The 23,386-nt window shown below is 37.8% G+C and overlaps 1 protein-coding gene across 2 annotated transcripts in view; it reads left to right on the forward strand.

Moving 5' to 3' along the window:
* The window catches only part of ZMYM2 (zinc finger MYM-type containing 2), a 114,215-nt gene that overhangs the window by 12,704 nt on the left and 78,125 nt on the right, over positions 1–23,386 (forward strand). Inside the window, exons 5-6 of one of the 2 annotated variants that reach the window (XM_053672835.1) lie at positions 21,571–22,075; positions 22,337–22,430. In XM_053672835.1, the coding sequence (XP_053528810.1) occupies positions 21,571–22,075; positions 22,337–22,430 (599 nt within the window). Of the gene's footprint in view, positions 1–21,570; positions 22,431–23,386 lie in introns of both variants that reach the window. The other variant, XM_053672834.1, reaches the window with a different exon arrangement.

The raw sequence follows: 23,386 nt of genomic DNA on the forward strand, positions 1-23,386 counted from the left end.
CCCTGCACACCCCCTCCTACTCGCATTCCCCCCCCCCCCATTTAGTTCATGTCCATGGGTCCTACATATAAGTTCTTTGGCTTCTACATATCCTATACTATTCTTATCCTCCACCTGTCTATTTTCCACCTGCCATTTATGCTGCTTATTCTTTGTACCTTTTTCACCTCTCTCCCCCTCCCACTCCCTTGCTGATGACCCCCTCCATGTGATCTTCATCTCTGTGATTCTGTTCCTGTTCTAGTTCTTTGCTTAGTTTTTGTTTTTGTTTTAGGTTTGGTTGTTAATAAAGTGAGTTTATTGTCATTTTAGTGTTCATGTTTTTTTATCTTCTTTGCCTTAGATAAGTTCCTTTAACATTTCATATAATAAGGGCTTGGTGATCATGAACTCCTTGAACTTGACCTTATCTGGGAAGCACTTCATCTGCCCTTCCATCCTAAAAGATAGCTTTGCTGGATAGAGTAATCTTGGATGTAGGTCCTTGCCTTTCATGACTTGGAATACTTCTTTTCAGCCCCTCTTGCCTGCAAAGTTTCTTTTGAGAAATCAACTGACAGTCTTATAGGCACTCCTTTGTAGGTAACTGTCTCTTTTCTCTTGTTGCTTTTAAGATTCTCTCCTTTTTAATTTTGGGTAATTAATTTTGATGTGCCTTGGTGTGGTTCTCCTTGAGTCCAACTTCTTTGGGACACTGAGTTTCCTGGACTTCCTGGAAGTCTTATTTTCTTTGCCAGATTGGGGAAATTCTCCTTCGTGATTTGTTCAAGTAAGTTTGTAGTTTCTTGCTCTTCTTATTGTCCTTCTGGTACCCCTGTGGTTTGGATGTTGGAATGTTCAAAGATATCCTGGAGGTTCCTGAGTCTCCTCATTTTTTTGAATTCTTGTTTCTTCATTCTGTTGTAGTTGAATGTGTCTTTCTTCCTTCTGCTCCAAGTCATTGATTTGAGTTCGGGTTTTCTTCCTGTCGCTCTTGGTTCCCTGTATATTTTCCTTTATTTTACATAGCATATCCTTCATTTTTCCCTCTAATTTGTGACCATATTCAACCACTTCTGTGAGCGTCCTCATTACCAGTGTTTTGAACGGCACCTCTGATAGGTTGGCTATCTCTTTGTCTCTTAATTGTATTTTTTCTGGAGCTTTGATGTGTTCTTTCATTTGGGCCATTTTTTTTGTCTTGATGCACCTGTTACATAGTAAGGGGTGGAGCTTTAGGTATTCACCAGGGCAGGGCAACTCATGTGGGTGCACTGTGACACTGTCTGTGGGGGAGGGGTTTGAGGGAACAGTGCCACTTACTCCGTTCTCTAACGGTTTTCAGTCACTTACCCCACAACCTAAAATCAAATTGGGCCCTTCTATTGCTGATTCCCAGGTGGGTAAGTTTGTGTACATTCCAGGACCCTGTGGGTCTCTCCAATGAATTCTTCTGTGAGGTTGGGAGTTCTCCCGCTGCCTCAACCCCCACAGGTATTTTCAGTCAGAGGTTTTGAGGCTTCATTTCCCTGTACTGGAACCCTGGTTTTCGAGGTCTGTCTTGCTTCCCAGTTGTTCTCCTGGTTTATGTGCATGCGAACATAAGACCACTGGGTCCGCTAGCACTGCCTTGCTAGTCCTAGTCCTCCTGCCACCACCTTGCCTTGAGTCCTCTCTGCCTGGTTGCCCGTCTCTACCCCTCCTACCAGTCTTGGTGAATGTTTCTTCTTTAACTCCTTGGATGTTGGACTTCCATGCAGTTCAATTTTCTGTCAGTTCTGGTTGTTTTTTGTTTTTAAATTTGTTGTTGTCCTTCTTTTGGTTGCCTTTGCCTCCATCTTGGTCAGAAGTTTTCTAGGTGAGGCAAGGTCTTAATCATGGAACTTTTAAATTGACCTAAAGAAGGTTGCTAGTACTTTTTTTAAAGTCCTCTATATCATCATCTTTAAACTCTAGGGAGAATTTGGAATTAAAAACAGTCACTAAACAATTCATAAGTTTGGAATATCAAGTATCATAAGAGTAAATAAGTGTTTGTTTTCTAATGAATATATGTGGTTCAGGTTCTCTAGTGCTCTCCTAGTTTTTAAACTATGGAGAAAGAAGTTGGGTTCCTTTAGCTGCTTTGGTTAAGGGTTAAAGAGGGATAAGGTGTGAAAACCTTTTATTAGAAAGGCTACATTACTAACCATGGAGATCGAATATGGAAGTAATAAAAAAATCATAACCGAAGACAGAGCAAAGATATTTTTCTTGTTTTATGTTTTGAGGAAATTTTCATCATTTTCTGTCTTATAATGGCGAAACCGGTTTCCCGACAGGGATTGTCCCTGTGAAGGTATCGTCCTTTGGCTCTCAGGAAGGAAACGAGGGGTATAGTTAAAATTCATTTGTGGGGGCATAGTGGAGGTGTTAGCAGCAAAAACAAACAACCAATCCAGAGAAGTAATTTATTTCCTTTTATTAGGTAAAAATATTTAGTGAACATTTGTTGGCCGGGCACTGTGTTCAGGGGACATAGTGATAGGCAATAAGAACCTTGGTCTTTGTGCTCATGGACTGATGGGTGATACAGATTACAGCTGCTACAGGTATAATTGAAAATTGTGTGAGTACAGCTGAGAAGGTGTGAGTGATGATGTGAGTGTATAGCAAGAATGATCTGATGTAGACCACAGGGGTTAGTGAAGTGCTTGAGAGGGAGGGATCTTGAGGAAGTGACTTGCAGGCTGAGACTAAGGCCTTGGTAGGCGTGCCTGAGTGGTTGGAGTGTCATCATGTTACTGAAGAGTTGTGTGTTCTGTTCCTGGTTAGGGCAAATACCTAGGTTGCTGGTTTATTCCTGGTCTGGGTGTGAGTGCATATGACTCCCACCCTTCCCCCTGTCTACCATGGATCCCCATCCTAGCACGGGTTTCCACTGGGTGTGTACAAAGGCAGTGGATTGATGTTTTGCTCTCATTGATGTTCCTCTCTCTTTTCTTGGGTGAGGATAAAAAAATAAAAATAAAAAAAAACAGGCTGAGACTGGGAAGGAGTTCAGAAGGGAACATTTGGTACATTTTAGGCAGAGAAAGAATATGTGCAAAGGCCTTCTGAGGTAAGGAGGATCTTGGATCCTTCACGAACTAAACGAAGGCTTCTGCTAAATGCAGAAGCTTAATGAGCAGTGTGGGGAAGAGTGGTGCTGAAATCGAGTTTAGCATGCAGTCAGGGGTTAGTCACATCAGCCAGGAATCTTACAGATCAGGGAAAGAATCTCATGTTTTGTCCTAAATACACTGGAAAGCCATGTAAGAAGTGATTGGGGATCTTAAAAAAGTCATCTGAAAACAGAAAAATGATGGTTATCTTCTAGAGCTAAAGGAGTATTAGAAGAGATAAAAGTGGACAGTTCAAGATTTTTTAAACAAGATTTTACTTTTTTTAGAGAGGGGAAAGGGAAGGAGAAAGAGGCAGGGAAACATTGATTGGCCAACTCTTGCATGTCCCCAGCCGGGGGACCCAGACAGCAATCCAGGTATGTGCCCTGGCTGGGAATTGAACAGGCAAGGTAACCGTTTGTTTTGCAGTCCAGGGCTCAATCCACTGAGTCACACCAGCCAGAGCACAATTTCAAGATTTATTTTCTAAGGAATAGGTCCTGGGGATAGATAGCATTGTTGTGAGTGAAGAGAGGGATAGAGATTGAGAAGGAATTCCAGATTTCTATGAGTAGTTAGATACATAACTTCCCAAAAGGCAAAGACTGGAGAAGATGCAGGCAGGTACAATGTGAAAGCAAGTTAAAATGACTTAGAATAGGTAGATTGGGGGCTTTTAAACATCTTGATTAAGGTAAATTAAGGAGTCTAGGGTATGGAGGTATTTAAAGTTGTGGGAATGGATGGGATCCCCAAAGATGGTTAAAATTACTTGAAAGTACCTTGCAGTTAAATTTTGGTCCTATGAGCAAGGAGAGATTGTTCTTACCCCCTAGAAATTCTACACCCTAGAGATAACCTGAATGAATGAATTGATTTATTCATTTATTTATTACATCAAAAGGGATTTTTGTTTATAGATTCTATTATAATCCTTAAATGGATTTTTAGTAAATTAATCAAGTCATTCCTATTAGCTTCTAAAGCCAGAGTAATAATTGTTTTAAACATCTTATAAAAATATGTTAAGAAAATTTTGTTATTAGACTGTAAGCAACAATGAAGGCCTAATCTGTTATGTCATCTGTCATTGGTCCCCTGGTCCTTTTTCTCACTTCACCAGAAATTAGTGGTATTACCAATTTAGCATGCTTTGCTGCAAATCCTTTTTTGTGCATGTACTATCATGTACCCATACGAATTAAACAGTAAATTTGTTGTGCATTTTAAAAACATGTATACAAGACATACTTTTTGGCAACTTGCTTTTTTTTTTTTAGATTTTCTTATTTTTAGGGAGAAGGTAAGGAAGGGAGGAAGAGAGGGAGGGAAACATTGATGTGAGAGAGAAACATCAGTCGGTTACCTCTCATACACACCTTCTTGGGACCAAACCTGCAATCTAGGCATGTGCCTTGACAGGGAATGAAAACAACAACCTTTTTCTTTTTGGCCCAACCAACCGAGCCACACTGGCCAGAGCATGCAATTTGCTTTTTTCTCCTAGCTGTATGTCTTAGATATTTTTATGAGTTTGTATAAAAAGATCTACTACCTTTTTTTAAACTGTTATGTGATATTTCATGACATGGATATAACACAGTTTAAGATATTTTGTTGATGGACATTTAGTTCAACAATTTTTAATTTTTCAATTTTTTGTTATAGATAATGCTGCTCGTAATATATTGTGTAGAAGTTTTTTGGGGTTCTTGTCTGTTTTCTTTACATGTGATTCTAATAATAGGAATTACTGAATCAGAGTTTATGTACATTATTTTACATTTTAGTAGGTACTGCAAAATTGTCTTCCACTGGCCCGCTATGATGACTGCATTTCCACTATTTCTCCACAATCTTGCCAGTACTGGATATTAGCAGATAATCAATTTAATTTGCGTTTTTTTTTTTTTTTTAAAGTCAAACTGTAAATGTTTGTTATATATCAATTCTTACATGTCTTTATATGAATATATAATACATTTTTAAAGTACTTTTATACACTATAGTGTTTATTTGCTGTGTAAATATTTTTAATGTAAGGGGTAAATTAATTTTACTATTGCAAGAAATAGGAGTTTTACTATTGTAAGAAACAGAAGTAACTATAACAAGTATGCAAGGCTTATATTGAAGGAAATTGTAAAATAATACCATAGACCATACAAAAGAAAACTGGACTGGAAGGATGTGTATGTCTGGATGGAAAGACTTCAATAATGTAAAAATGTTAATTTTTTTGTTTCCAAATTAATCTCTAAATTCAATGAAATCCCAATCAAATTCTGGTGTATGTAATGTACCAAATTTAAAAGGTAAAACAGGGTAAACAGTGAGAAGAAAGAGACCTTTCCCCCCTCCATCATTTATACAGTTTTCTTCCCTAGAAGCAAACCACTGTTGTCATTTTTTTTAGATATTTATATAGAAGTATTCTGTGTAGGTATCTATGTGTATTTATATATGTTTTGTGTATGACTCTGTGTCATCCATTGTTCTGTACCTTGTTTGCACTTAATTTATGTGGAGGTTATTACATATATTATTATGTATGTACATTTAGAGCTACCTCATTGTTTCCAGGGCTTCATAATATTTCATCATTTGCCTTTATTGTTATTTACTTTATCAGTAGTCTCTTGAGAGACATTTAGGATGTTTTAATCTTTTAACTCTTTAGTGAATATACTTTTACATTTTTGTTCTTAAAAACATTAGGTAATATATTTGTAGGAAGGAAGCCTAGGAGTGTAATTGCTTGCTCAAAGAAATGGTTTTGAGTTGCCCTCCATAGAAATTGTGTTAGTTTGCAGTGTGATACTCATTTGCAGTGTGACACTCTCAATTATCAATGATCAGTTGATAACTGAGAGTATCAACTGAGAGCTTAGTTAACAACAGTGTAGACATTTTGATCATTGTCCATCAAAAGGTAGAAGAGAATTGGTAGCCCTTTAGAATTTAAGTATGCATTTCTGTTAAATATTTCAGACATTTAAGAGTCAGTTGTATTTCCTTTTCAGGTGAACTGTGTTTTCTTTTTTTGCCCTTTTTTCTCTTTGATTGTTGCATTTGTCTCATTGTTAGAGGACCTCTTTGTCTTAAGTTTTTTTTAGAATATGAATTGTAAATACTTTCTTCATAATCATTGTTTGATATTTTCCCCCTTATAGATGTCTGCTATTTTTTCTTTAAAGATTTCCTGAAAAAGTACACTAACATAAAATTTACCATTTTTAGGTTTAAATTCAGTAGGGTTAACTAGAAAAGTTTTGCAAAAATAATCACTATTCATTTCTAGAACTTTTTCATCATACCAAACAGAAACTACCCATGAAACAATAATGCCCAGTACCTCTCATACCTCTCACAGTTCCTGGTGACTTCTCTTCTACCCTTTATCTCTATGAATTTGTGTATTTTAAGTACTCAAATAAGTTGAATCATAAACTATTTGCCCTTTGTGTCTGGCTTGTTTCGTGTAGTATGTTTTCAAGGTTCATCTATGTTGTAGCATATGAGGGGAGACCCCAAAACACCTGAAATTTGTTAAAAAATATGTATTAATTTTTACATGTTTAAACTTTAATCATCTTCAGTGTACTCTCCATTTGATGCAATATACCTGCCTATTGAAACATTTTTTTGACTGCTGAAAACAGTTTTTGAACTTGTCGATTTTGATGCATCTTAGTGCTTCTTCCATTTTTTATTTCACCTCTTCAACATCGGCAAAACATTTCCCTTTGATGACTTTTTTCATCTAGGGAAACAAAAAGAAAGTCATTTGGGCTAAGATTGAGTGAATAGGGAGGGAGGGTGGGGCACAGGGGTCATGGGTTTTTGGTCAAACACAGCTGAACACTCAGTGTCATGTGGGAAGGTGCGCTTGTAAATAACCCATCATGAAATGGGCAAGCACGTTGAAAGTCTTCAGAAAAAATTCACTGAAGCCAAATGCAGCCTCTCACAATGCCAGCTCGTACACTGATATAGATGAATTCCTAGAACTCTTACCAAGTGGGGGAAGCCTGTACTATAAGGGGCCTGCCCTCCAGAAGATAATTATAGGATTTTTTGGGTTCCTCCTTGTATGTCAGAATACCTTTTTTTTTAAGGGCTGAACATTCTATTGTATGTGTATACCTGCATTTTACTTTTCCATTCATCTGCCCATGGACATTTTGGCTGTGTCTACCTCTTGATTATTATGAGTAATGGTGCTATGGACATAAATGTTCAAGTTTCTTTTTGAGATCCTGCTTTCAGTTCTTTGGATATATACCCAGAATTGGGATTGCTAGATCATATAGCAATTCAATTTTTAATTTTTGGGGTAATCTCCATACTGTTTTCTGTGGCTGCTGGACCTTTTTACATTCCCTCCAAGCAGTGCACAAGGGATCAAGTTTTTTTAAATAGCCAACCAAGCAATCATATAGCTTCTTCTCACCAACCTAGTTACTTTAATTTTTGTTTTGTTTTAATAGTAGCCATGCTAATGGATGTGAGATGATATTTCCTGGCTTTGATTTGTATTTCCCTAATGACTAGTGAAGTTGAGCATCTTTTCATGTGATTGTGGGTCATTTTTGTCTTCTTTGGGGTTGGGGAAGTATCTGTTTAGTCTTTTGCCCGTTTTTATTTTGTTGTTGAGTTATAAGACTTTATATATTCTGGTTATATTAATCTCTTATCAGATACATGATTTCCAAATATTTTCTCTGTTAAAATAATTTCAGATTATTTTATGTGTTTTTATGTTAGTATTGTGCTCTTTTGATTTACTGTCGCTTTGTAGTAAGTTTTGAAATTGGAAGTTTGAGACCCCTCCAGCTGTGTTCTTCTTTTTCAAGATTTTTGTCTCTTGAGATAGCATGTGGATTTCACGATGAGATTTTCTCTCTGCCAAAAGCGTGCTTTGGGTCTTGATAAGGATTACATTGAATCTTTAGATTGGTTTAGGAGTAACATTATCATCTTTACATTATTAATCTTGCAATCCATGAACATGGGATATTTTCCTGTTTTTATCGTACAGGTCTTCCAACCTCTGTGGTTAAATGAAAAACAAAAGATTTTTTAAAATTTATTTTTTAAAGGGAGAGAAAGGCAGGGAGAAAGAGAAGGGGAGAAGCATTGATGTGAGAGAAACACTGATTTGTTGCTTCTCACATGCATCTTGACTGGGGACCAAACCTGCAACCCAAGCATGTTCCCTGACTGGGAACTGAACCCTTGACCTTTTGCTTTGCAGAACGAACTCCAGCCAACTAAGCCACACTGGTCAGGGCTGGTTAAATTTATTTTTATGTATTTTTTCTTTTTAATGTTAAATGTAAATGGGTAGTTTTCACTTTTTTTGATTGTCCATTAGTGTATTGAAATAGAATGGATTTTTGCAGGTTTTTGTATCCTGAAACTTTGCTTATTTGTTTCTACATGTAAGATCATGTAATCTACAGAGATATTTTTACTTTGCCTCTGGCTCTTTGGATGCCTTTTAGCTTTTTTCTTGCCTATTTGCTCTGGCCAGAACTTCTAGTACTGTGTTGCATTAAAGTGGTGAAAGTGGACAAAAATGGGCAAAAGTGGGCATCAGTGTCTTGTTCCTAATCTTGGAAAGCTTTTGGTTTTTACTATTGAGTTTGATGTTAGCTGTGGGTTTTTCCATGTATGACCTTTGTCATGTTGTAGACATTTTCCTCTCTTCCTAGTTTATTGCTTTTATCATGAAAGTATTTTGTAAAACACTTTTTTTTTCCTCCAGTCGAGATGATCATGTATTTTTCCTCTTTGGTCCATTACTTTGATTTTCTTATGTTGAACTACCATTGCATTCTGGGATAAATCCTTCTTGGTTAGTGTATAATCTTTTTACTGTGTTCCTGAATTTCACTTGCTATTAGTTTGTTCAGGATCTTCACATACATTTATATGTATTAATTTACATATTCATAAGGAATATTGGACTGTAGTTTTCTTGCAGTGTCTTCTGGATTTGGTATCGGGGAATGCTGCTTTCATAGAATGAGTTAGGAAGTGTTTCCTCTTGTTTTTAGTTTTTTGGGAAGAACTTGAGAGGGATCAGTGTGAATTCTTTTTTAAATGTTTAGTAGCATTTATCAATGAAGCTATCTGTTCCTGGGCCTTTCTTTGTTGGGAGAATTTTGATGACTGATTTAATCTCATTCCTTGTTACAGTTCTATTCAGATTTTGTATTTTTTCTTCAGTCAGTTTTGGCAGTTTGTGTATATTTAGGGGTTTGTCCATTTTTTTAAAAAAAGATTTTATTTATATTATTTTTAGACAGAGGGAAAGGGAGGGAGAAAGAAAGGGAGAGAAACATCAATGTGTGGTTGCCTCTTATGTGCCTTCTACTGGGGACCTGGCCTGCAGCCCAGGCATGTGCCCTGACTGGGAATTGAACTGGTGACCCTTTGTTTCATAGGCTTGGTGCTCAGTCCACTGAGCCACATCATCCAGGGCTCTTCATTTTTATCTTGGTTCTTCAGTTTGTTGGCATACAGTTGCTCATTGTGTCCTCTTACAATTCTGTTTATTGCTGTAAGATAGATAGCAATGTCATATTTTTAGGTATGATTTTAATAATTAGAGTTTTTTCTTAGTCAATTTAAAGATATGTTACTTTTTCAAAATACTACCTTTCATTTTGTTGATTTTTTTCCCTCAATTCTGTTTTTCTATACACTAATTTTCATTATTTCATTTCTGCTACTTTCCGGTTTAGTTTGCTCTTTTTCTGATTTCTTTAGTCATAAACCTTATTGACTTGAGATATTTATAATGCACTGTTGCTTAGTTTCCTGCTGAACACTGCTTTCATTGTATCTTGTAAGTTTTGTTATGTCGTATTGTTTTCTTTTGTCTCACATATTTCCTCATTTCTCTTGTGATTTTTTTGACCCATTGGTTTGTGTGTTAATTTCTACCTATCTGTGATTTTTTAGATTTGCTTCTGTTAATTTATTTCTAGTTTTATTCCATTGTGATCCGAAAAAACAGTTATCATTTTGATTCTGTTAAATGTATTAAGACTTCTGCCCTGGCCGGTGTAGCTCAGTGGATTGAGCATGGGCCTCAGAACCAGACGATCGAGGTTCGATACCCAGTCAGGGCATGTGCCTGGGTTGCAGGCTGGTTCCCTGCAGGCCACTTCCCAGCAGGGGACGCAAGAAAGGCAACCATACATTACTGTTTCTCTCCCTCTCTCCTTCCCTTCCCCTCTAAAAGATAAATAAATGAAAAATCTTAAAAAAAAATTTATTAAGACTTCTGGCTATCTGGCTTATTTTGGTAAAGGTTCCATGTGTACTTGAGACGGATGTATATTCTACTGTTGGTAAGTGGAGTTGAGTATCTTATCAGTCTCATTGATTTATAGTGGTTAAGCCCTCTATTTCCTTATTGATCTCTGTGTTTTTTCTATCTACTCTTAAAAGCAGAATATTGAAATCTCCAACTATTCACAGAACTATATTTTTCCTTTTTAATCCTGACAATTTTTGCTTCATATATTTTGGGGCTCTCATTAGTTGTATATAAAATTGTGACATCTTGCTGGGATGGCTTATCAATATGTAGTGTCCTTATTTGTCTCCAGTAACCTTTTAGGACTTAAATTTTATTTTGTCAGGTGTTTTCTGTGTCCATGTCAACTCTCTTTTGGTTACTATTTGCATGGAGTATCTTTTCATCCTTTCACTTTCCACTACTTTGTGTCAGTGTATCTTTAGTCTCTTCTAGACAGCATGTAGATGGATCATGTTTTCTTAATCCAACCTGCCAGTCTCTGTCTTTTAATATAGTTCAATCTATTTACATTTAAGTAATTATTAATAAGGAAGGAATTACTTTTGTCCTTTTGCTCTTTGTTTTCCATGTGCCTTATATGTTTTTCCTCCATTTCTTCTATCACTGCCTTCTTTTGTGTTTCATTTTTTTTCTAGTGTATCATTCCCTTTTTTTTCCTCAGTAGTTTAAAATTATTTACTTAAAATTTTTAAAATTGGGACTTCTGGCCAAAATGGAGGCATAGGTAGACAAACTGTGCCTCCTTGCACAACCAAAAGAAGGACAACAACAAATCTAAAAGCAAATAACAACTAGAACTGACAGAAAATTGAACTGCCTAGAAGTCTGACAGCCAAGGAGTTAAAGAAGAAACTGATAAATGCATCTTGATAAATTCATCCAGACTGGTAGAAGTCCAACAGCTAAGGAGTTAAAGAAGAAGCTGATAAATGTGTCCAGATAAATGCATCTTTTTAAAAAAGATTTTATTTATTTATTTATCTTTAGAGGGGAAGGAGAGAGGGAGAGAAACATCAATGTATGGTTGCCTTTCATGCGTCCCCTGTTGGAAACTGGCCTGCAGGGAAGCAGCCTGCAATCCAGGCATGTGCCCTGACTGGGAATTGAACCATGATCCTTTGATTCACAGGCCCACGCTCTATCCACTGAGCTGTACCAGCCAGGGCCAAATAAATGCATCTTGATAAATTCATCCAGACCGGTAGACAGGCAGTTAGTGGGAGAGGACTCATGGCAAGACAGTGGCTGGAGGGCTGGGGTGGGAAAGGCTGTGGCTGGTGAGCACGGAGGCAGCTGGTGGACCCCGGGGGGAGGTGGCAGATTGTGGACTGGGCGGTCTTACATTCCTGTGTAGATAAAGCATGAGGAACAACTGGGGAGCAAGACAGACTGCAACTCAGGGTTCCAGCATGGGGAAATAAAGCCTCAAACCTCTGATTGAAAACACCTGTGGGTGTTTGAGGTGGCAGCAGGAGAAACTCCCAGCAAGTTCAGTGAACTTGCCTCAGGAGAGTTCATTGGAGAGACCCACCCACCCACCCAGGAGTCAGCACCAGAAGGGCCCAATTTGCTTGTGGAAAGCGGGGCAAGTGACTGAAATCCCGCAGAGAGCTGAGCAAGCGGCACTGTTCCCTCTCAGACTCCTCCCTCACATACAGTGTCACAGTGCAGCCCTGCGGGTTGTCCTGCCTTGGTGAAGACCTAAGGCTCTGCCCCTTGCTTTGTAACAGGCACATAGAAACAAACAACAACAACAAAAAATGGCTCAAATGAAAGATCAGGTCAAAGCTCCAGAAAAAATACAACAAAGAGACAAAGAGATAGTCAACCCATCAGATGCGCATTCAAAACACTGGTAATGAGGACGCTTACAGAAGTGGTTGAATATGGTCGCAAATCAGATGAAAAAAATGGAGGCTATGCTAAGTGAAATAAAGGAAAATATATGGTGAACCAACAGTGATGGGAAGGAAACCAGGACTCAGAGCAATGATTTAGAGCAGAAGGAAGACACATTCAACCAGAACAGAATGAAGAAATGAGAACTAGGAACCTCCAGGACATCTTTAAATGTTCTAAGCATAGGGGTTCCAGAAGGAGAAGAAGAAGAGCAAGAAATTGAAAACTTTACTTGAACAAATCATGGAGAACTTCTCCAGTCTGGCAAAGGAAATAGATTTTCAGGAAGTTCAGGAAGCTCAGAGAGTCCCAAAGAAGTTGGACCCAAGGGGGACCACACCAAGGCACATCATAATTAATTACCCAAGATTAAAGAGGAGAGAACCTTAAAAGCAATAAGAGAAAAGAAACAGTTACCTATGAAGGAGTACCCGTAGTCTATAATTCTGTGCCTGTTCCACTTGTTTGCTTAGTTTGGTTTTTAGATGCAGGTGTTGATATTTGTGAATTTGATGTCATTTTAATGTTCATAGTTTTGATATTACTATACTAGTTTCAATATTACTCTTATAGTATAATATTACTCTTAAACTATAATATTACTGTCATAGTTTTAATATTACTCTTTTTTATAAATAACTCCCTTTAATATTTTATGTAATAATGGCTTGGTGATATTGAACTCCTTTAGATAAAGTGAAGTACTTTATCTGTCCTTTATCCTAAATGATAGCTTTGCTGGATAGAATAATCTTGGTTGTAGGTCCTTGTTTTTCATCACTTTGAATACTTCTTGCTAGTCCCATCTAGCCTGTGAAATTTCTTTTGAGAAATCAGCTGACAGTCTTGTGGAAACTCTTATGTATGTAACTATTGGCTTTTTTCTTGCTACTTTTAAGATTCTCTCTCTGTGTTTAATCTTTGGCATTTGAATTACAATGTGTTGCTTTGGGTCCATCTTCTTTGGGACTCTGTGCCTCCTGGATTTGCATGTCTATTTCCTTCACCAAATTAGGGAAGTTTTCTTTCATTAATTTTTCAAATAATTTTTAAGTAATTGTTCTTTCTCTTCCCATTGTGGAACCCCTATGATTTGCATTTGTTGGTATATTTAAAGTTGCCCAGAGGCACCTTAGGCTATCCTAGTTTTTTTTAATTCTTTTTTCTTCTTGCTGTTCTGGTTGAATGTTGTTTTTTTTTTCCTTCCTTATGTTCCAGATCATTGGTTTGATTCTTGGCTTCTTTCATCCTACTGTTGATTCCCTATAAATTTTTCTTTATTTCATTTAGTGTTCATTTAGTGTTATTTCACTTTAGTGTTCTTTATTTCATTTCTGCCTGGGCTTTTTCTTTATGTTATTGAAGTACCCAGTGAGTTCCTTGAGCATCCTAATAACCAGTGTTTTGAATTCTGCATCTGATAGATTGGATTGCTTATCTCCCTTTTGTTTAGTTCTTTTTTTTGGAGTTCTGTTCTTTCATTGGGGCCATATTTCTTTGTCTTCTCATTTTGTCAGCCTCCCTGTGTTTGATTTGGGTAGAGCTGCTTTGAGTCCCTATCTTGGTAGTGTGTCCTAATGTAGAAAAGTGCACTCTTAAGTTGGATGGAGCAGAGCCTTAGGTAATCACCAGGGCTGGGCTCCCCGTGTGAATCAGGTTGATGGAGTCTCAGATATGGTGGCTCTGTGTGGCAAAGGGCTCAGAAAGGGAACAGTTGCTGCTGCCTGGCCTCTTGTGTTGTGCCCAGGAGGAAGCTGTCCCCTGACACTCATCCTGATGGCAGATACTTCAGTTTCTTCCTGTATGCCACTCGTCCTTTCAAGCTGGTGCCCTGGTGCTACAGCTCAGAAGTAGTAAGGCTGAGTATGTCTTAAGTCCATTTTGGTCCTTTAAGAGGAGACTCCTGATAATTCTGCAGTTTCTTTGGCTGCCCCAACCCCCACTGGTTTTATAGCCAGAAATTATGAGGACTTATCTTTGTGGTACTGGAACCCTGGGCTGCATGGTTTGGTGTGGGGCTGGGATCTCTCCCTGTGGAGATATCCCTCCTGCTTTTTATCTACCACACATGGGTGTGGGACCAGCCTGTTCTGGTCTCCACCTCTCCTGCCTGAGTAAATATAACTTTTTAAATTCTTGGTTGTTGGACTTCGTACAGTTCGATTTTTGATGGTTTTGGGTGATAGCTGTGTTGTAGTTTAGTTGTAATTTTTGCTGTGGTTGTATGAGGAGAGTGAACCACGTTTACTTACGCCTCCTCTTGACCAGAAGTCTTAGTTGACTTTGGAGAATCAAAATTTTATATCTGTCTCCAGTTGGCTATTCAGTTAATTTAGTTTTAATTTTCACATATTGATGTTTAGTATCTCTAATTTATCTCACTGTAGTAGCATTTCAGGTAGATTATTTGGGTCTCTAACATAAAGAATAGTATAATTTGCATAGATACACAATTTTTCTTATTTTACATTTTTATAGCTTTGTTTTTCATAACATTTCATTGGCTGCTACTTCCAGAATGGTGCTACTCAGAAATGTTAAAGAATATACTTTATGTTTTTCTCTTTATTATTTTTTTTAAGATTTAATTATTTATCTTTAGAGGGGAAGGGAAGGAGAGAGAGAGAGAGAAATATCAATGTATGGTTGCCTCTCATGTGTCCCCTGCTGGGAACTGGCCTGCAACCCAGGCATGTGCCCTGACTGGGAATCAAACCACGATACTCTGGTTCTTAGGCCTGCGCTCAATCTACTGAGCTACACCAGCCAGGGTCTCTTTTTATTTTTAAATAAGTTGATGTACAATATTGTTAGTTTTATATGTACAACCTTGTGATTAGACAGAAGTGATCACCCTAGTAAATGTAGTACCCATGTTATACCACACATAGCTATTTTAATATATTACCTATATTCCCTATGCTGTACTTTCCATCCCTGGGACCATTCTGTAACTACTGATTTGTCCTTCTAAATCCTTTCATCTTTGTCACCGATCACTCCAATCTCTCTCCCCTCTGGCAACTCTCAAAATGTTCTCTATGAGTGTGTTTCTGTTCTGATTGTTTACATTATTTTTTGATCCCACATTTAAGTGAAATCATCTGGCATTTGTCCTCCACTGTCTGACTTATTTCATTTAGCACAATACCCTTTAGGTCCATATATGTTGCTAAAGATGGCAAGATTTTATTCTTTTTTAATGACTGAATCATTTCATTATGTGTATGTGTATATATATGTATACACACATACATCCCCCCAATTCTTTATCCATTCATCTGTTGATGGACACTTAGGTTACTTTTATATTTTGGGTATTGTAAATAATGCTGCCATAAACATGGATGTATATATCTTTTGTGATTAAATGTGTTGAATTTCTTCAGGTAAATACCCAGAAGTGGAGTTGCTGGGTACTTCCTTGTCTTTTGTTAGTCTTTTTTTTAATGTGTGTGGTCTGATACAAGTATTTCTACCCCAGCTTTTGGTTTCATATCCATTATTTTTTGAAATTCTAAGAAAAACCTGGAGAACTATTTTTATATCATTTACTTTAGGGAAAATTGAAGCTCAGAGCAGTGAAGTTATTTGCTCAGTATTTAATAGCTAATTAGAATTGACTTGATGTAGAAAAGTGGTTAAATGGAATAGATTTTATATGGGTATTGTAGGAGTGGTCAACTTTTAATTGGATTGTCTTTTCTGTATAACACTAAATAAGTGTTTGTTGGTTGAAACATATTGTCAGTGATACAGAGAAGTGACCAGATTTATTTCCAGTCTAGGATATGAAAATAGCCGATATACATTGAGTTGATTTACTGTTTTGAGAGGTGGATTAACTGCAGAGAAGCGTGTGATAAGGAAAGTCTGATTTACTGCTCCCTCCACTGTTTTCTTCTGAGAAGAGTCTGTTGTGAAGTCAGTTCGAGCTTTTCTGTCTGAGAAATTGTTCTTTTGTTTTATATAAGCTAAAACATAGAAAGAATTCAGAGAACTCATGCATTACAAGTTTGTGCATTTTGTAACATCAGTACTTTTATGCCTCATTCCTTTGAAAATTAAGTCGATTAGGATACTTCTTACCTTGTAGCAAATGAATATTAACTACAAGTTCAACTACATTTATTTTTATTTTAAGATTTTACTTATTTATTTTTAGAGAGAAGGGAAGGGAGAAAGAGGGAGAGAAACATCAATATGTGGTTGCCTCTCGTGTGTCCTCCACTGGGGACCAGGCCTGCAACCCAGGCATGCACCCAGACTGGGAACCAAACCGGCGACCCCTTGGTTTACAGGCTAGCACTCCATCCACTAAGCCACACCAGCCAGGGCTCAACTACATTTTTTTTATTTCACTTTACATTCAACATTATTTTGTATTAATTTCAGGTGTGCAGTACAGTGGCCAGCCATAGATATCAAAAAGTGCTCCTCCCCCACCCCAAGTTCACGCATTTCCAGCACCCACCTGGCATCTTATACAGTCAACATAATATTATTGACTATGTCCCCTATGTTGTACTTCATATCCCCATGACTATTTTGTAAGTACCAATTTGTACTTAAAATTTTTTTTGTTTTATTTACTGATTTTAGACAGAGGAAGGGGATGGGGGAGCAGAAACATCAATTTGTTGTTGTTCCATTAATTTATTCATTCTTGATTGACTCTTATGTGTGTTCTGACTGGGGATCCCACTTGCAGTCTTGGCAAATTAGGACCATTCTCTACCCTGACTAGGGCTCCAATTTTATACTTCTTTTTTTTTTTTTTTTAATTTATCTTTAGAGGGGAGGGGAAGGAGACAGGGAGAGAAATATCAATGTATGGTTGCCTCTCATACATCCCCTGCTGGGAACTGGTCGGCAACCCAGGCATGTTCCCTGAGTGGGAATTGAACCGTGACAGTCTGGTTCGCAGGCCTGAGCTTAATCCACTGAGCTACACTGGTCAGGGCACCAATTTATACTTCTTAATCCTTTCACCTTTTTCACACAGTCTCTGACTCCCTATCCCCTTTGACATCCTTAGTCTGTTCTCTATCTGCAAGTCTGTTTTCAGTTTTGTTGTTTTATAGATTACACATGTAAGTGAACTCATATGGTATTTGTTATTCTCTGACTTCAGTTAGCGTATTATCCTTTAGGGTCCATCCATAAAGTAACAAATGGTAATATTTCATTTTTTAATGGTGGAGTAATATTCTATTATATATGTGTATGTACTACCACTTGTTTATCTACTTGTCTACTGAAATGCATTTGGGTTGCTTCCATATCCCAGCTATTGTGAATAATGTTGCAGTGAACATGGGGGTACATAAATTCTTTTCAATTAATATTTTGGGTTTCTTTGGATATGTACACAGATGGAATAACTGGGTCTAAGGTAGTTGGATTTTTAATTTTTTGAGGAACCTCCATACTGTTTTTCACAGTGGCTGCACCAGTCTGCATTCCCACCAACAGTGTACAACAGACCCATTTTCTCCATAGCCTCTCCAACAGTCGTTGTTGATGTATTGATGATGGCCATTCTGATGAGTGTGAGGTGCTATCTCATTGTGGTTTTAATTTGCATTTCTGTGAAGATTAGTCATGTCGAGCATCTTTTCGTGTATCTGTTGACCATCTTAATGTCCTCTTAGGAGAAGTATCTATTCTGGTCCTCCACCCATTTTTTAATTGGATTTTTGGGGGGTGTTGTATGAGTTTCCTAATAAATTTTGGTTATTAACCCCTTATCAGATGTATTAGTAAATATTGTCCCTAATATAGTAGGTTGTCTTTACGTTATGTTGATGGTTTCCTTTGCTTTGCAAAAACTGTTTGATTTAGTCTAATTTATTATTTTTTTGTTTCCCTTGCTTGAGAAGATAGATAACATCAGCAAAAATATTGCTAAGAGAAATGTCAGAAATTTTATTGCTTGTATTTTCTTCTAGGAGTTTTATGGTTTCAAGTCTTATAAATTTTTAATCCATTTTGAATTTATTCATGTGTATGGTACAAGAATAGTTTCATAAACTTGCATGTAACTGGTCAATTTTTCAACACCATTAATTGACTAGATTGTCTCTCCCCCATTGTATATTTTGCCTACTTTGTCAAATAGTAATTGACCAGCTCTGGCTGGTCTGATTCAGTTGGTTGGAGTGTCATTTTGTACAACAAAAGGTTTGGAGTTTGATTTCTGCTCAGGGCATATACCTGAATTGTGGCTTCAGTCCCCTCTTGGGGTCTGTGGGAGGCAACCAGTCAGTATATCTTTCTGACATCAGTGTCTTTATCTCCCCTTTCTTCTCTCTCTAATACCAATAAACATTTTTTTTTAAATGAAAAATTTAATTGATCATATAGGCTTGGGTTAATTTCTGGGCTTCCTATTCTGTTCTGTTGACCTATATTGTTTTTATGTCAGTGGCATACTGTTTTGATCATTATAGCCTTGTATAGTTTGGCATCAGGTATTGATTCCTCCAACTTTCTTCTTTCTCAAGATTGCTGTGGCTAATCGAGGTCTTTTGTGGCTCCATATAAGTTTTTGGATTATTTTTTTAGTTCTCTGAAAAACACAGTTGGTACTGTGATAGGAATTATGTTGAATATATAGATTGCTTTGGGTAGTATAGACATTTTAATGATTTTAATTCTTTATCCATAAATATTTTATATGCTTCCATTTATTTGTATCTTCAGTTTCTTTTTTCTTTTTAAAAATATTTTATTGATTATGTCATTATAGTTGTCCCATTTCCCACCCTTCATTCCTCTCTTCCTTGCACACCCCTCCCCCCCACATTCCCCACCTTTAGTTCATGTCCATGTGTCACAAGTTCTTTAGTTTCTACATTTCCCATACTAGTCTTGCCCTCCCCCCCGTCTATTTTCTACCTACCATCTATGCTACTTATTCTCTGTACCTTCTCCCACCTTCTCCTCCTCCTACTCCCCTGTTGTTAACCCTCCATGTGATCTCCATTTATTTCTGTGGTTCTGTTCCTGTTCTAGTTGTTGCTTAGGTTTTTTGTTTTTAGGTTCAGTTGTTGATACTTGTGAGTTTGTTGTCATTTTACTGTTAATATTTTTTATCTTTTTTCTTAGATAAGTCCCTTTAACATTTCATATAATAAGGGCTTGGTGGTGATGAACTCCTTGAATTTGGTCTTAATCTGAGAAGCACTTTATCTGTCCTTCCCTTCTAAATGAAAGCTTTGCTGGATAGAGCAATCTTGGATGTAGGTCTTTGGATTTCATGACTTGGAATACTTCTTTCCAGCCCCTTCTTGCCTGTAAGTTCTCTTTTGAGAAATCAGCTGACAGCCTGATGGGAAATCCTTTGTAGGTGACTGTCCCCTTATCTCTTGCTGCTTGTAGGATTCTCTCCTTCATTTTAATCTTGGCTAATGTAATTATGATGTGCCTTGGTGTGTTCCTTCTTGGGTCCAACTTCTTTGGGACTCTGAGCTTCCTGGATTTCCTGGAAGGCTATTGCCTTTACCAGATTCTGCTTTATTATTTGTTCAAACAAGTTTTCTACTTGTTGCTGTTCCTCTTCCCCTTCTGGTGCCTCTATAATTCAGATGTTGGAATGTTTAAGGATGTCCTGGAGGTTTCTAAGCCTCTCCTCATTTTTTTGAATTCTTTTCTTCATTCTTTTCTGTTTGGTTATTTTTTTCTTCCCTCTGGTCTACTCTGTTGATTTGAGTCCCAGTTTCCTTCCCATCACTATTGGTTTCCTGTGCATTTCCCTTCATTTCCTTTAGTTTAGTCTTCATTTGTTCCTCTAATTTGTGACTAAAATCTACCAGTTCTGTGAGCATCCTGATCACCAGTGTTTTGAACTGTGCATCTTATAGGTTGGCTAGCTCTTGGTTCGCTTAGAAGTGTTGGCTCTGGGGCTTTGGGCTCTTTTTCTTTTCTTTTTTCCCACAACTTTGGTATCTTATCTTTTTTTTAAATTTATTTATTTATCTTTAGAGGGGAAGGGAAGGAGAAAGGGAGAGAAACATCAATGTATGGTTGCCCTTTGCGCATCCCCTGCTGGGAATTGGCCTTCAGGGAACCGGCCTGCAACCCAGGCATGTGCCCTGACTGGGAATCGAACCTCGATTGTGTGGTTCGCAGGCCTGAGCTCAATCCACTGAGCTACACCAGCCATGGCCGCTCTTTTTCTTTTTGAGCCATAATGTTTTGGTCTGTTTGCACCTGTTATGTATGAGGGGCGGAGCCTTAGGTGTTCACCAGGGCAGGGCAACCCAGGTTGCTGGGTTGTGATGCTGTGTGTGGGGGTGAGGTCAGAGAGGGGCAATGGCATTCTCTCGGATTTTGGTCCCCTCTGCTGCTTCCCACAAGCAAATTGGGCCTTTCTGGTGCTGGTTCCTGGGTGTGTGGGCTTATGTACCCTCCAGGACCCTGTGGGTCTGTCCAATGAACTCTGTGAGCCTGGGAGCCTCTCCCGGCACCTCGACCCCTGAATGTTTTTCCAATTGGTGCTTTTAGGCATTATTTCCTGGCGCTCGGGCCCTGGGTTGCTCGGTGTGTCTCACCGTCCTTTTTGTCACCTGGTTTATCTGCTTGCGAATGCGTGATCACGGTCAGCCAGCCGCCCTGCGCCCTTACTGGGTCTGCCCGTTGCCACCTTAGGCCATGGGATCTGCCAACCGCCGCCTGCGCCCCTGGGTTGGTCTGGCAGCTTTTTCCTGCACCCCTCTCTGCCCGCTGCTCACTCCGCCCCTCTTACCAGTCTGGCTGAATGGTTTGTTGTTGTCGGACTTTAGTACAGTTCAATTTTCTGTCTGGTTTGGTTGTGTTTTTGTTACTAAATCTTTGTTATCTTTAAACTTGGTTGTGTGATGAGGCACAGTGTTTCCACCTGCGCCTCCATCTTGGCCGGAAGTTGGCTTATCTGTTTTTAGTGTTAGTTTATAGTGAATAGTGTAATGGAAAGGTGCTGGTGGAAGTGGAAATATTGCTAAAAAGTGAATAATTACCTTTTTATATTGCTAGAGGTTCACATGAAATAATTAGTGAATAAGAGGAGATCACAGAATAGCTATCAAACTTTCCTGGATATTAGATAAAAGAGTCATTCTCATTTAGAATAAAGAGTTAGTAAGGGTACTTAAAAAATTCTTTCAATTAAGAGTAACATATAAAATGTCTTATACTGACATTTGTATTCTTTTTTTTTCTGTCTGCTAACAGGTTCCTTGGCATGGACACAGGCTCAGTGGGAGGATTAGAATTGACTGATCAGACTCCTGTTTTATTAGGGAGTACGGCCATGGCAACTAGTCTTACGAATGTTGGAAATTCATTCAGTGGTCCACCTAATCCTTTAGTTTCTAGAGCTAATAAATTTCAAAACTCATCAGTGGAAGAAGATGATGATGTTGTTTTTATCGAACCTGTTCAAACTCCCCTACCTTCTGCACCAGTGGTAACTGATCAAAGAACCATAACATTCACATCATCAAAAAATGAAGAACTACAAGGAAATGATTCCAAAATTCTTCCTTCCTCAAAAGACTTGACTTCTCAGAAAGGAAATGTAAGTGAGACAATTGTCATTGATGATGAAGAGGACATGGAAACAAATCAAGGGCAAGAGAAAAATTCTTCCAATTTTATTGAACCTCGGAGACCTCCTGAGACTAAAAATAGAACCAATGATGTAGATTTCTCCACTTCCAGTTTTTCAAGAAGTAAGGTAAATGCAGGAATGGGTAATAGTGGCATCACCACAGAACCAGACTCTGAAATTCAAATTGCTAATGTTACAACTTTAGAAACAGGTGTAAGCTCTGTGAATGATGGCCAATTAGAAAATACTGACGGGCGAGATATGAACTTAATGATTACACATGTAACATCACTGCAGAATACGAACTTGGGAGATGTCTCTAACGGACTGCAGTCAAGTAATTTTGGTGTTAATGTACAAACATACACTCCATCTTTAACTTCACAGACCAAGACTGGAGTAGGACCTTTTAATCCTGGTAGAATGAATGTGGCAGGCGATGTATTTCAGAATGGTGAATCTGCAAGTCATCATAGTCCTGGTAAGCCATGAGTGATCTTCCACCTCATGTAAATGGAATTGAACTTTGGCTGATGCTTTTTTCTGTGTAGTAATTGATGCCACCTTGGTTAGTTTATTCATGTAATATTAACTTCTAAGTTTGAAGTCTTAGCTAATAAGAGATATAAAACTATACACAATATTTCTCCATAGTTATTAGAAAATTAATCAGAAACTTATGTCTAAAGGATTTTTAAAAATAATCCTCAGATTCACCACCACTGAATTCTAACAGTTTGGCATCTTATTTATCATGTACTTACTTTTTACTAATACATTTTTAATTGTATTGTTTTAGTGTGTAAAGACCAAACAGATAAATAGCACACTTAAGGTATAGTATAATAGGGTATAATTGCAATTAGATTTATTTTACTTTCTCTGTGTTTAATTTTGACCATCTGATTGTAATTTTTACTTATTAGCTTTTCATTATATTTTTTATATTTGAAGGTTGAAAAAAAGGTTTTCTCTGGGCAGCTTTGCTCTTTGAAGACATAAGAATTCTAGCTTTCTCATGACCGTATCTCTTTCTCTTTCACCTGCCCCTAACCTAGTTTGTATATCTATAGCTCTATGTCTGTCTTATTCTTTCCTCATTTTAGGCTCATTATCAGCTTTATTAACCCAGGAATTGTGGAGAAAATAAGTAAAACCTAGGCAGTGTAGAATGCTTGATGAAATGCTAGTCATTTTTAATTTTATTTTTTGATTACAAGAGTAATGTATAATTCTTAAAGAATGTTTGGAAAATCTATAGTTAAAAAGCAAGGGAGCCTTGACCAGTGTGGCTCAGTTGGTTGAGCATCTTCCTGCAAAGTGAAACATCACCATCTTGATTCCTGGTTAGGGCACATGGCTGTTTTGCTGGCCCACTCACCAGCTGGGGCGTGTGCAAGAGACAATGGATCGTTGTTTCTCTTGCACATGGATGTT

This window comes from Artibeus jamaicensis, unplaced genomic scaffold, assembly GCF_021234435.1.
Source record: "Artibeus jamaicensis isolate MK-2021 breed Jamaican fruit bat unplaced genomic scaffold, CSHL_Jam_final contig_793, whole genome shotgun sequence".
NCBI lineage: Eukaryota > Metazoa > Chordata > Mammalia > Chiroptera > Phyllostomidae > Artibeus > Artibeus jamaicensis.